The sequence below is a fragment of the Stegodyphus dumicola genome, chromosome 6, assembly GCF_044657685.1.
Source record: "Stegodyphus dumicola isolate Sdum_Otavi_A_Nest chromosome 6, ASM4465768v1".
Classification (NCBI taxonomy): domain Eukaryota; kingdom Metazoa; phylum Arthropoda; class Arachnida; order Araneae; family Eresidae; genus Stegodyphus; species Stegodyphus dumicola.
The window spans coordinates 223,605,192-223,618,919 of NC_140773.1; the positions used below are offsets into that span (position 1 = coordinate 223,605,192).

Genomic DNA, 13,728 nt, shown 5'->3' on the forward strand with positions numbered 1-13,728 from the left:
CAAGGTATCAATTTTAATCCATTATATAAGAGCAACTGGTAATCGCGCGAATGATAGGAAAACAGCAGTGAATCAACTACCGTCTGCTGTAGCTAATGCACTGTTTGACTCCTCTTTTCTTTTATTACATTAATTTGTAAATTTCTGGATGTTTAAAAATGAAAAAAAAAAAAAAATGACAGAACGAAGAACTTAAAATATTACAATGTTCTGAAAGAAATTCCCCTCTTTTGAAAATGGGAGAAACAAACATCCCCCCTTTTAAAACTGTCAGTTTTCTTAAAATATAAAGTATGACATTTAATTCAGCATTATTGCCCTAGGATAAATAGTTAGGATAAATAGTCCCTTAGGATAAATAGTTAGTCACAAATGCGAACCAAAGCAGATAGAACAATTGGTACCTTGTCGGGATTTCAGAATGAAACAGGGCGCAAAAATCAGATTTTAAGCTTGAAACTCTTATTTTGTTATGTTAAGTTTACATCAATGGCTATCATCTATAACTCCACAAAGTTTTTTGGGGAACATAAGATACTTTAAAGAGAGGTTAAAATTCAATAATGACGATTTACAATCATTTCGATTATGATGAATATTTAATCACTTAGAGTAATTGACGACAACTCTTGATGAAGAATCAAAATACAATTTATTCGTCAGTGTGACAGTTCCAAAGACGCGTTACAGTCCTCGAAAAGCTACGCTGATAAACAAGCTGAAAAATACATGCTGAAAAAAATCAGCTAAATAACACGCTGAACAATCAGCAGCACAGCTATCAGGCTACAACGGTGAAGACAGCTCCACGCCAAAACACTAAGATACAGCTCCCGACTCGGTCGATCGTTGGAGCTTAACACACTCAAGATACTCTTCACGATAAAACTCACGATACACTGCTACTCCGCGTGCAAGGGAGGGTTTATATAACTTTTGGCCTGCCTTTGAAAACATTCTGGACCAAACTTGTAAGAATTCGTTCTAGAATGTTCTCGCTGCGTCTAGCATATCGCCATTTTTGTCGCCAAATGGCCGATTTCACGCCAAATCTGGCAAGCCTAAAGCCGCTTCGCAGGGAAGCTGTCATACCGTGCTGGACATTTCGTAACAATATAATAACTTAGGAGAGTCGGAACTCCCTATACTGGACATTGGCATTTTCCCTATACCTTTTCTCAAGATCTGCTGTAGATACACGTTAGAAAATTTTTGTATAATTAAAGCACACCTATTTAATTATGCTGAATGGAGATTTTGAAATATTTTGAATTTTAGAGTAATTTATAGAATATTCTATTAGGCATAGTAAAATTTAGTACTTTTCTCAAAAAAAAAAAAAAAAAAAAAAGTGATAATTATTTTATTCGGAGAAAAACGCATTTTCATGTAAAAATCTTCATTGATCAAAGCGTTCGATGATAAATTAAAACAAGATTTTTTTTTTACATTTCTAATTTTCATAGAGATTAAAGTGTGTATTTTTACAAAGCTAAAAGTGTAGAGAATTTTTAAAATGCAAAAATCCCAAATCACCATTTTTGAAAGATTTTTGGCTTCCAACACCCCTTAAGGAATTCATTACTTAATATTAAAAAGCAATTACCTTTAACGAAAGCATATTATGTTTTAGTTATTGTTTACTTTACACTTATTTTTACCATTTCTTTTCCACAGTGACCAGTGTCTTTCTTCTGGTTCAATTCGATGCTCCCTTTTCCAGCAATCTATTAAACTGGTTGAAAAAGCGTTTAAAGTACGCAGTACTACTGTGCTTCTTGCTGCTGGCAGATTTTTTATAGTTTTGCTTATGTAAGCTTCATTTAGTAGCCTTTTATTACTCTAACTTTGGTGAGATTACAATTTTTCAGCTAACTTTTTAAATTTTAAATTATATAAGATTAAATAAAAATATCTTGAATAAATTTTCATTAATATTTCTGTAAATGGATATAAACATTTTTTCTCTGTTATTTTAAAAAGGATCTATAGATTTTGCATTTAATGTTATTCTAAATTTCCATATATTTTTTCGTTTTGGTATTCTAACTTTTCATACTAAATTGCTTTGTGCTAAAATTGGAAATAAATTCTAAGTTTAGGGCACAAAAGTAAATATTTATGCCTGAAATGCTTGCACATAATAATAACATATTGAACCTTAAAAAATAATTCAAAACTATTGTTAGGAAATTATTCAGATAACTAAAGCGGATAATAAAACTCTTTTGTTCATCAAGATAGTTTTTGCCGAATTCTAAAGACTCGTATTTATATCATTTGAAAATATATTGATTTTTAAATATTAATATGACAGTTTTTATGTAAAAGAATCTGTTTACAATTATGATTAATATTACGTGTTTACTTTTGTCAATCTAGACAACTTTTTCAGTCGAATTTTTGTTACTACACAACTTAAGTTATGTAATTAACTACGCAGATTAAATCCAGATAAGACGTTTTCGGTATCTAATGGTTATATTATTATTAAAATTATATATTATTAAAAATTGTGGCAGCTGAGATATTTATGGAACTTGCAGCAAGACAAAGAACCTTTAAATTTTGCACAGAACGACTAATTTAATTAATCGAGTAATTATATTGGAAAAAAGTTAGCAATCCATAAGTTTAACAAAATATTTTTATTTCCTACCACTGTTTTGGACGGTAAAATTAAAGCAAAATTTTTGAATTCTCTAGATATGAAGCTGTAAAGTGTCAAGATAGGAAATTTCATAAAGGTAGTTTTATTTACTCGTTCAAATGTCAGATAACTAGGGATTCACAAAACAGAGCAATCCATAGCTGCAAAACTGTTTTAAGTATTACATTTCACAAGCGCGTTGCATTTGTCTTTTATAATCGTTTAATCTGGATACTTCTGGAACGCATTAATTGAATCTGGAAAGATGAACAGAAAAAAAAAAGTGCAGCATTTAAAATATTAGTCAATTAGTTAAGTTCAAAATAAAAAAATTTAATTTTTTTCTCATTGTTTGGATTTTTTTCATCTAATTGGGTTGTTCGGAAAGTAAATTTGGTTTTTTTTTTTTTTTTTTTTCCTGAAAGAGAGCTTAACTGTATTTTTTCACAGCCAATATCACACTTAAGCAGCATAATCATTATATATTTTGACAGCTGATACATGAAGGTTTGTTTGTGAAAAAGTTCGATTGATTCTACGCAGCAGGTTTTCGTCGGTGTTCTTTCAGATGTGGAAAATGAAAACCAGCATTTTATGGCATATTTTACTTTTTTACATTCGGAAAGGTAAAAATATTGTTAAAATAAGAAAAAAAAATCCGACGTATGTAAGGAGAAGATGTATTGACAGAACGCCAGTACCAAAACCGGTTTGCAAAATTTCAATCCACCAATTTTGATCTTGAAGATGCACCACGTTCTGGAAAGCCAGTTCAAGCTAATGAAGACACAAGGCATTAATTGATGCAAATCGGCAAATGAAAACTTGTGAGATCGCTGAGATATTAAATTTATCGAATTCGACTGTTCGTTGTCATTTGAAAAGACTGGGTTTAATCTCAGAGTTAGACATATGGGTTCCTCATATTCTTAAGATCTCCATCAGCTTCAGTTGACCTTCCAGAACGTGGTGCATCTTCAAGATCAAAACTGCCGGAACGAAATTTTGCAAACCAGTTTGGACACTGGAGGTTCTGTCAATACATCTTCTCTATACACGTTAGATAAATTTTATCTTGTTTGAACAGCATTTTTACCTTTCCGATAGAGAAAAAAGTAAAATATGCCGAAAATGCTGATTTTTCTTTTTCCATATTTGAAAGGGCATCAACCAGAAACTACTGCGTAGAATGAATCAAACGTTTTTACAAACAAGCCTTGCTATATCAGCTGTCAAAATATTAATGACTATGCTGTGTCTGTGAAAAAGTATAATTAAGCCCTCTGTTGGGAAAAAACTACTTTCCGAATAGCCAATATTTAGTTGAGAAAATATTTTACTTTTTAAGAGTCTATGATTACTAATTTAGTTTTATATCGATTGATTACAGGAAAAGGAACCTGCCGACGCCTTTTCCTTTATCTTCTATTCTTCATGTGGTGCATTCATGCCTGAAAGATATGTCAGCATTTTTTTCTCCTACTTCGCATTCTGACACATATTCCAGAAAACATATTGATAATATTAATAATTTGCCTACAGATATGAAAATATTAATGTCTGGTTTGGATATTATTTATTACAGCCTTAGGTAATAATAAAAATCCCTTCTTCTTCTATTAAACCTTTTACATTGATACAAATCTTTTTTTTTTAAATAGAGCTGTGTAATTATTAGTTAAAGCTTTTCGTAATTTTATCTGAAACTTTTACTTGTATTATATGAATCTTATGCAAATTTCCTCTGCATAAGATTCTATATAGATAATAATTTCTTAAATATACTTTTATCTTTCTATTTACATTTTTACTTAACTGAGAAAAGTCTTAGCTATAATAATTTTTGTACAATTTTCTAATTTGATACTTGTAAATAGTCAAACATGGTATGTCTATATTTTTGCGCTTTGAGATGTAAATCGTACCAAAAGTAATACTTTTCTTATTTTCCTAATTGAATTGTTAATACTTAAAAACTTACATTACATCATTAAGGCTAACTCAATTGATCCAGTCTTGTACACTGCTTAGGAAGTTAATAATTTCATAAGTTGCTTGTAAAAACTGTTTTCTAGTATACGTTCCAGCTGACTGATGAACACTTCTGTAAACTGAACACGAAATTTTAAACGAATTGTAAATTATTGGCAATTTAAATACAATTAAATGCTTATGTATTGTAAAATATGACGTTTCAATAAACTACTTGTTTTAACGAAAAAAAAACATTCCACAAAAAATGCTTCACAAAAGAAACTTAATAGGAAATTTTTTAATATTAAAAACGTTATTGATTAAATGCATATAAAAAAGAAGAAGAAAAGGAAAAGACATATTCTTCCCATTCTGCAAAATTTATTTAATTGGTTATCTTTGCTAATTTTACTATGCAATAAAATTTTCTTGCGTCAACTTCATTCGCTGGGCAATTTCGAAAATAGTTCTTCCTCTACTAATTTTTCCTTTTTAACCAACATCTAATGCAGTACTTGTGGTTAAATATATGTTGACCTAAACGCCTATAAACCTCTCAAGTAATGCTGTTCGGTGAATTTGCATTGCACAATTAAGCAATCAACACAAAAATGCAAAAAAAAACATATAGTTTTCAGCTCCCAGTACAAATTCGTTATATCCATTTTAGTTCGTTCAGTTACAGTCACTAGATGGCGCTTGATTTACTACAGCTCGAACAATAAGTTCAGAATCGGAAGCAATAAATTTACGAAGATATTTCAAATGCTATTTATGAAGACACTGAATTTTTTTAGCTAGTCTTTAATGCTGGAATGGCAGCTCAAATTTCGGGAAAGTTTGTTGCTAACATGCTATAATACCATTTATGTCCAATTTTTCAACAATTGCAGAGTTCTTTGAAAGAATCAGCTATATTTTATTTATGATTTTTTTCCCGACCTTGCAAGGTCGTCAGCTGGGAAAGCTGCAATTACTGTTGTTTCTTTGTTAAAGTAATAACATTTTACCAACACTAACTCATACTGTCAATGACATGATGTCATATACTTTATTATCCCTTCTCCTTGCAGCTCTTAATATAGGGGTCAAGCGCATAATATCTTTCTTTCTTAATAACAGTCTCCTGGGCTTGGTTGTAGCTGAAATATTTATATAATAAAATTTATTTTAAAAAGCAGCTTAATTTTTGTCTATTCTCAAATCAAATGGTATACCGTATAATTTAAATTCGCGAAAATGGTTTTTAAGTTATTTTTTAAGTTCAAATTTTAAGTGTTCTACTGATGTTTGGATTACACCGTCTTTTAGTATGTTAGATATCTCACTATTGTTTTCTATTGCGTAGCTCTACTCACTGCCTGCTAAATATGATCACATGAAACTATTTTATCGTCCCACCTCAAAACACATGGCCTGGCCCTTACGAGCAATCCTGATAAGCACTGTGTTTTTAGATAAGTTCCCCGTGCTGGAGTTATTAACGTTTCTTTAAAACCTTTATTAAGCATGAAATCATTAAAGATAACTCGAAAGTTACCATGCACTTACGTTATAAATGTTTAATGAGGCCTCTTTGAAGCTCCTTGAAAAGCAAGTTTCTAAAAGTTAAATAACGAAGGAAATTTCGAAAAATGGATCTGTTTATCGAAATTCGACTTTGCTGATATTAGTTAAGTATAGAGTTTGGCTTGCCTGTGAGAGCCTAAACCAGTTTTATAGACATAAAGCGAATTATCACTGTGTCTGAAGTTAACTAAAAAGTCTTGGAATAGTTTTAAAATAACCTTTGTATTTAAATACAAAATTTGAACATAAATGCACTTTTCATGTGTAGAAACATTTGGTTTATTGGAAAAGCCGGAGAGATGAAAAATATGCAATCGCCTTCGCCGGGAATCGAACCACGGACCTCTGAAATACCGGCTCAGTGTGCTGACCACTACACCACGAAGGCACGCTAGGAAAGCGGGAGAAATACTTTATATACTCCCCTTTTTAAAGGGCGACTAGGGTTTTTAGGGGACATAGTCGCCAAATCCTGGGTGAGGAGAAAGGCGATATTTTCCGGAGTACCTTTGCAACTTAATGCAATTACCTCCACAACTTCGTTAAGAAAACTGAAGTAATTAAGAAAAGGCACTGGCTAAAGGGTAATGAAGGAAACCATTAAGGGTTTACGGGGAAGGAAGTGAGTTAGAAGTCCACACTAAGGACGAAAAAATTCTTTCTGCTTTCAACCTGTTTTACTAGGTTGAAAGAGAGAGAGGTGATGATTGAAGGCGAATTCCTGAATGCATTGCATTAATGGAATCAAAAAGATTGGAAGACAATCAGCCGGGAAACATAATTTTCCAGGGCTTGGGAAAGGTATATTAGGTAATACGGAAAACCGCAGTAATTGCTAATGCCTTGGGGATGGGCTGGGGGGGGGAGAGAGTCTTGCGACTAAAGCTCGGAGCAAGGAAAGGTGGAACGAAAAGAAGGGGGGGAAAGAGTTCTAGAGGCGAAAAAGTTCTACCGCCCGTGGCGAGGGAAGAATAGGAGCAACTTTTGAAGCGGAAAGAACCGTGAAGAAAGTTAACTGTAGAAAAGACGGAGAAGTTTTTCAAGAGAGTTAAAGGAAAGGCAGGGGGGGAAAAAAGGTTTAAGTTGGAGCGAAGAGGTGGATTAAAAAGGGTAAGGAATAAAAATAGAGACAGGATTAAACTGAATTACCTGATTGCAGATGATGTCTGAAGATATGCAAGCTTGTATATATGCAGGTTGCTGGAACAAAAATTCATATAGTAAAAGTGTTTTGAGTAGCATATGAGGGAGCTAGATTTTAAAGATTAGAATATTAATTTAAAGTTGAATAATTAAATAGTTTAAGTTAAATGATAAAATAATATAGAAACGTTAAATCTATTATAATTCTGACTATTGATTGTCTGGACCGTGTTTTATGAAAAGATGAGGTCTTGGCAAGTGGAGGAGCATGTTACCTATAGCAGCACGGATATGAAACCGAGAAACGAGGCCGAATTAGGTCCGGCGGGCATGTGGAAATATAGAAATAGTTAAGGGTCGCCGGGTTAGGCCCGTGAAGTGCTTGTTAATTTAAAAATTTTTAGAAAGAATTCCTAGTCAAGCAGACACCTCCGCTTTGGCTTCCTAGGAAAGATGTTAAAAGTTCTATCAAGAACTCTCCTAGGTCGCTTAGCTGAGCTGAGCTGCCTCGGTGATCGCAGCGCCAGCCTCCACAATCTTACTCACTAAACATCCGTAGTCTTATTCCGCTGAAGCTGCGCTAACGCAACACTCGCTTTTTCCACAGGTAAGAGCATTTTTTTAATTTGTAAATTTATGTTATAAATGCTTAATTTAATATTTGCTATTATTTTCATGAGAAAAGAAACATTCCTTGTAGTTTTGGCGGTTAATGGGTTAAATAAGTCCTTATATGTTGATGACCTTATCCATGGAGCAGACTCCGTTGACGAATCTTTCTCATTATCAACTGATGCAGTGCAGTTAAAATTCTTCAAGACGCTGGTATGAACTTCAGAAAATTTGAATCAAATTCCGTATTTTTCACTCTTTTAGTTCCAACACTCTTTTAGTTCGGAAGCCACTGCAGAGACATTAGGAATTTTTAGGAGGCCGGAAAGATGAAAAATATGCAACTGTCTTCGCCGGGAATCGAACCATGGACCTCTGAAATACCAGATCAGTGTGCTGTTCACTACATTACGAAGGCACGCTAGGAAAGCGGGAGAAATACGTGTTAGCAGGATCGACTACCACTTGTGGCGATGTAACTAAAATAACAGTCAGATTTAAATTAAAACGTAGGCAAACAGTCAAAGACTACTAAAATATAAATTTAAGCTGACTTAGATTCTAACCAGCGTAACAATTTAAATGTCGGCAGGAAATAACGCAAATCCGAATAAATAACGGGGATGTCAGAACTAAATGTGGTCTAGAAAGGCAGAAACATGCTCTGTCTTACAATCCGAAACCCGCAGCTTAAACTGTCTAACTCATTTACACTTGTGGTGACGAAAGGAAACGAGAAGTTTTAGTAAAGGCTCAAATTATAAATAACTCGTTAATTTAAATAATAAATGCTACATATATCCCCACCAGAATTTAAGTAATCACAATGAAAGTCTTGTTCGGATTTTAAGTTCTAAACCTAACCTTGTAAGATCTTGTTCTCTTCGCTATCATAAAGTAAAATGTTCTTACTAGGAAATCCAGCGACTTCTCGCACAGGCTTGAATAAATAAAATAAATCCTTTATTAATCGTCAAAACTCTTAACACAAATCCACGCATTTCATACTTACAATAACTTCATACGCATTTCATCCTTGCGGTGGAACTTAGGAATAATTTATTTAACAATAAATTCAAAGATAAATAGTAGTATTGGGTTAACAATTTAATAAGATAACTAGGCTAACTCAACAACCCACCGGCGATATACCCCATAAGGGCGTATCAGCAACTCAGCGTACCAACAGCGAGGACAAAATAGTGACTGGTTAGCGAGATTACCCTCTGAATAAACTTTTAGATTCGTCTCTTCATATACTCCCTTCACTTGACTTTTAAATTTGTATCCTGGCGAGGAAATGCGAGGAGAAAATGAGAGGTTCAGGAGAGGTACCAAACTTAAAAATAATTTATTATGCAAACTAAAGGAAACCCTAAACCCTGAGCCAATTTTTACAGGCAAGAAATTTATAAATCGAAACAGTTTTACAGACGATTTACTCTTGGACAATTCTTCTTGACAACAAAATTAGTTTTAATATCTACAACTCATCTCTTTTCAGGCAGCTGGAATTAAAAATATTGGGCAAACATAACATTTCATATACTTACCAATTTAACTTAATCATCTTCATGCATTTTGCAATTTCTCTAAAATTAATTTCTCACTCGTGCTCTCCAGCATTGTAATGTATGTAAGAGCGTGTATACTTGTACAAAATATTTCAGCACTGCCATTTGACTAAAGTCCTACAAGTTAATCACTTAAAAAGACACACTAGACGTCAACGAACACCTTAATTTTCAGGACTGATGTGCTAAGCTTAATTTTTTTTTTTTTTTTTTTTTTTTTTTTTTTTTTTTTTGGCTGGAGAACCTAACTTTTAACTACTACTACTTCACTACTTACTAACTTCACTACTAACTACTTCACTATTTACCTTTTACTTTAAATTAATTTATTATCATTTGTTATTCTGTACTTAAATCTCAGACAAAAATCATCAATTTTAACTTTTACAATTAATTTAACAGAATACATTTACTTCTATACAACTGTCAGCAAGCATAGTTCACGAAACATTTACAATTAATTTATATTCAAAATATTTACTCTGCTTGCCTTTTTAAATCTCAGGTTACAGAAGTTGCTTAAATCTTATGTACAAATACGCCAAAATTTTCTCTAAACTGACTCTTGGGCTAAAGTCACTGTATTATAGCACTAAGCATTTAAAATCATTCAAATAAATGCATAATTAAATTAAAGAGCTTGTAGGGTTTATATTTATTTTAACTAACATTTATTTTAAGTTTAAACTATCTTTCCTGTCAAGCCTTACTTTCCCATGGAATTGGCAATGCCAGAGTATGTAAATTTTAGTAGAACGCGCAAAGTATTCAAATTGTCAGCGGAAGTAATACTGAGTTAAATAGAGGGGAAACGAGTTCGATAGTGTGCTTTTCTTGCTTCACGAGCGTGGAGGTGGCTAGGTAGAAATTGAAGAACCACGCGTTTCGGCCTGTGTGCGTGCCTCGGCAGATAGTTGAATCTTTCAACTTAATATTCAGAAGTTTGCTGAAATATCAGCGGTATCTTAGAACGCAGTTAGGTTAGTTACGTTTAGAGAGCCTCGTAGGTAGTAACTTGTTATTATTCATTTTTAGTTTCTTATTTTTATTTTACCGCCGGGTCGGTGTAGTTTGTGAGCGTCAAGAGCACGCAACTGTAATTTGTGAGCGTCAAGAGCACGCAACTGTAATTTCTAAGGTTGAATAAAAAGGGATTTAAACCCTTCTCAAGACTTTGTGTACTTTTCAGTTAATAGTAGTCACCACTATTGTTGCTTGCAGGTTGGGGCCGCGCAACATTACAAGCTTCTTGCTGTATATCAGCCTGAAAAGCTCTTGCTTCAGGCAGAATTCCACAAAACCAGCAACTGTTCATAAAAACTAAAACTGAATTCTTAAAATAAAACTGTCTTATCTTTTGCTTCGGTAGTAGTCCTGCATCCGCTTCTTCACGAACTCGTTCCAGGAAGGGTAGGTCGCTGTGTGCTGAACTCTTAACCTTCTCAGAAGCTGTTGACATTTTTCCGAGTGACCTGAGCTTTTGCTTCTGTGGGCTGTTTCGCGTATCTGTGCGGACTTCCTCTTATGTTGGGGAAATTCTGGAGACACCGGCCACTTCCTTGCTCCTGGACCCGCCCCTGAATATGTCCTTTGATTCTCCTGGGACTTCATCGGCTGGGCTCACTGTTGCTGTGCCGTCGAAAACCTCCTTTTATTCTGGAGCTTTCTCAGCTATGATGGCTCGTCCTCTATCGGGCGCTTGACGCGTGAACTCTGCCTTGGATAACCGTATTTTTTCTTGTCACTGCAAAACTGTCTCGGCGCCTGATTCCTCGTGCTTTGACTTTCCACTAGTCGTTGCTGTTTACTCGGTTGATTGCCGCATCTTCTGGAACTTTGCACCTTTCCTCTCCTTTTGAAACATTTCCTTTTTGTCGTCCTGGCCCCCTTTTACCCGTAGCTTTACTTTCTTCATCGCACTTAGTTTTTTCTTGTCTCGTTCACTATTTCCCGCCTGCTTCCTTTTTGTTTGTGGACCTTGAATTCCCGAAGTTGATGGTCATTCCGCCATATTTCCTTATGGCCTTATTTGCTCGCTTTGGGTGATTCCTTCAAAACGTCTTTAAGAAGAGGCATATCAGCGCGTTCGATAATAATGCTTTATCTAATCCACATTACCCTTAAAACATTCCCCATTCGGCACTTTTAAGTACTCTAACTTTTCCTAATATAATCAAAAATGAGTCTTCGATCTTATGGAAAAACTTCCTCACTTCCTCTTCTAGGGCGCTAAAGAGAATGTTTAATTTCGAAACTTTATCTCCCACCTTAAACTCCTTGCTTGTCACCTGTATCTCTGCGAATATCACGCAGAGCGTGACGTATCCGGCTCATTAACAATTTAGCCGTACAGGCATATAACGTAGAACAGTCTGACACGTGGAAAGTAGGAGGACTAAGGATGTGAAAAAAAGGGAGGTAAAAAACACCACAGGCTTTCAAGACCAAGCAAAACAATAGGGTCAATGGAGACATAATAACGTAAAGGCGAGTCGTAACGTGCAAAGCATAACTACAGCTTAATTAAAAGTATCATGAATTACCTGTTGAGTTGAGAAAATGCACAGTAAACAATAATTAATGGTAAACAAATATAAGATGAATGAAACAAATGCAGTAAAAATGTGTTAAATCAGAGCTATATGTTGAATTTTACAGGTGACATGAGAAATGCGTGTTATGTGGAAATGTTGGAATCTCGGGTGAGGTGAGTCTTAATGTGCAATCCTCATCCAGAATACTGTTATCTAAACGTTGTTGCTGAGATGATAACATTTAAAGGCTCTAGAGAAGAAATTCTCATTTATTTTGTGGAGGTATTCTTCGAAACTTTCAATCTTGAGATTTCTATGTAAAGTGTCATTGCGGACGCAGAAGTGCGCATCGGTAATTTTCTCAGAAATTTATTTTGTGTAATTAGTAACTTGGCAATATCCTTAGCGGCCGCCCAGGCCGGCGAGGCATACGAGAGGATGGCTCTTATCATGGCCGTATAAGTGTGCTTTTTCTTATCAAAAGTTACCCATGAAAGGTGTTAAACTACTAATAACAGCCACAGCTTTGCATTTGATGTGTTTAATATGATACGTTCAGGTTAACTTTCTGTTAAGAACTACGCCCAGATAAGTGGTTTAGATACAATGAGTACTTTTTCGTTAAATAAGAAGAGCCTTTTCGAAAATGGAGTATTTGGGTGTCGAATAATTAAGATCCAATTCCTGCTTTTTCTCGTTATAATAAAATTTTTGCTTTGCTTTAGTGATATCGAATTTTTTACTGTCTCGTCAATTTGTAAGATTTTCACTAGTGTATTTCTCATTTACTGAAGAAAGTGACGAATCTTAAGAACTAGTTAGCGAATAATCGCTTAAGTTCGTGTAACAAGAAACAACAAGATGGAAGGGTAACTAACCCTTTATTATTCCAATAAAATTTAACAAAACTCCGCCTTGGAGTGTACAATCAAAGCCGACACTTGGGCTTGAACTTAAGAGACTAAAAATTAAACTATAACTAAGATTTACTAAAGAATATAGCCGAAGCTATCAAGAATCTAATCGAGTTGGCCCCTTAACTCTATTTGACTACCAAACTTATCAAGGGCCTGAGTACGGCCGAGTGTAATAACAGCTTGAGAGAGAGAGAGTAGCCAAAAGGCAGACGCGCGTAAATCAGAAACTCTGATTCTCTCTAACTCTGCAAGTAACTTCGCGGTTTAAATACCGCTCCTCATCATTAAGTATTCAGAATGATTCCAAAATTACGTTCTGGACGGAAGTAGTAAGTTGAAGTTAGAATTTGACAGGAAAGGAACTTTAACTTAAAACTTAACTGTTAATAAAATTAACATAATCCTTACAAATTAATTTCTGGGTGTCTGCCATCTTAATTTCTGCGAACTTATTTTGAACAGGAAACAGTTTATCTGGGGAGGTTATTGACTTTCTGTCATCAAATAATTCAGCTGGAGTCTTTCCGGTAATATCCCGGTCCAATGAAAACGTTAATGGGGATAGATGAAATGGGATATTTCGGACTGTGTTAAAAATATTTATCTTTTCGTTTCGTGAAGTTTATTGATTCCTTTGTAACTGCATTTTTTTTTATTGGGGGTCAAAAATGTGAATTCGTTAATCTAATATTCTACCTTTAAAGGCGAAATTTAAAACATCCTATTTAGTTGTTGGAAAGTATAAAGTTTCTTCA

At 34.3% G+C, this 13,728-nt stretch overlaps 1 protein-coding gene across 10 annotated transcripts in view; it reads left to right on the forward strand.

The window, feature by feature from the left end:
• The window catches only part of LOC118181277 (meiosis inhibitor protein 1-like), a 223,644-nt gene that overhangs the window by 127,627 nt on the left and 82,289 nt on the right, over positions 1–13,728 (forward strand). For all 10 annotated transcript variants that reach the window (XR_015041844.1, XR_015041845.1, XR_015041843.1 and 7 more), the window contains exons 10-11: positions 1,678–1,812; positions 4,041–4,241. Coding sequence is in view for 7 of the 10 variants with exons in the window: in XM_085819592.1 (XP_085675718.1) it covers positions 1,678–1,812; positions 4,041–4,241 (336 nt within the window). In the remaining 3 variants the exon portion in view is untranslated. The remainder of the gene's footprint in view (positions 1–1,677; positions 1,813–4,040; positions 4,242–13,728) is intronic.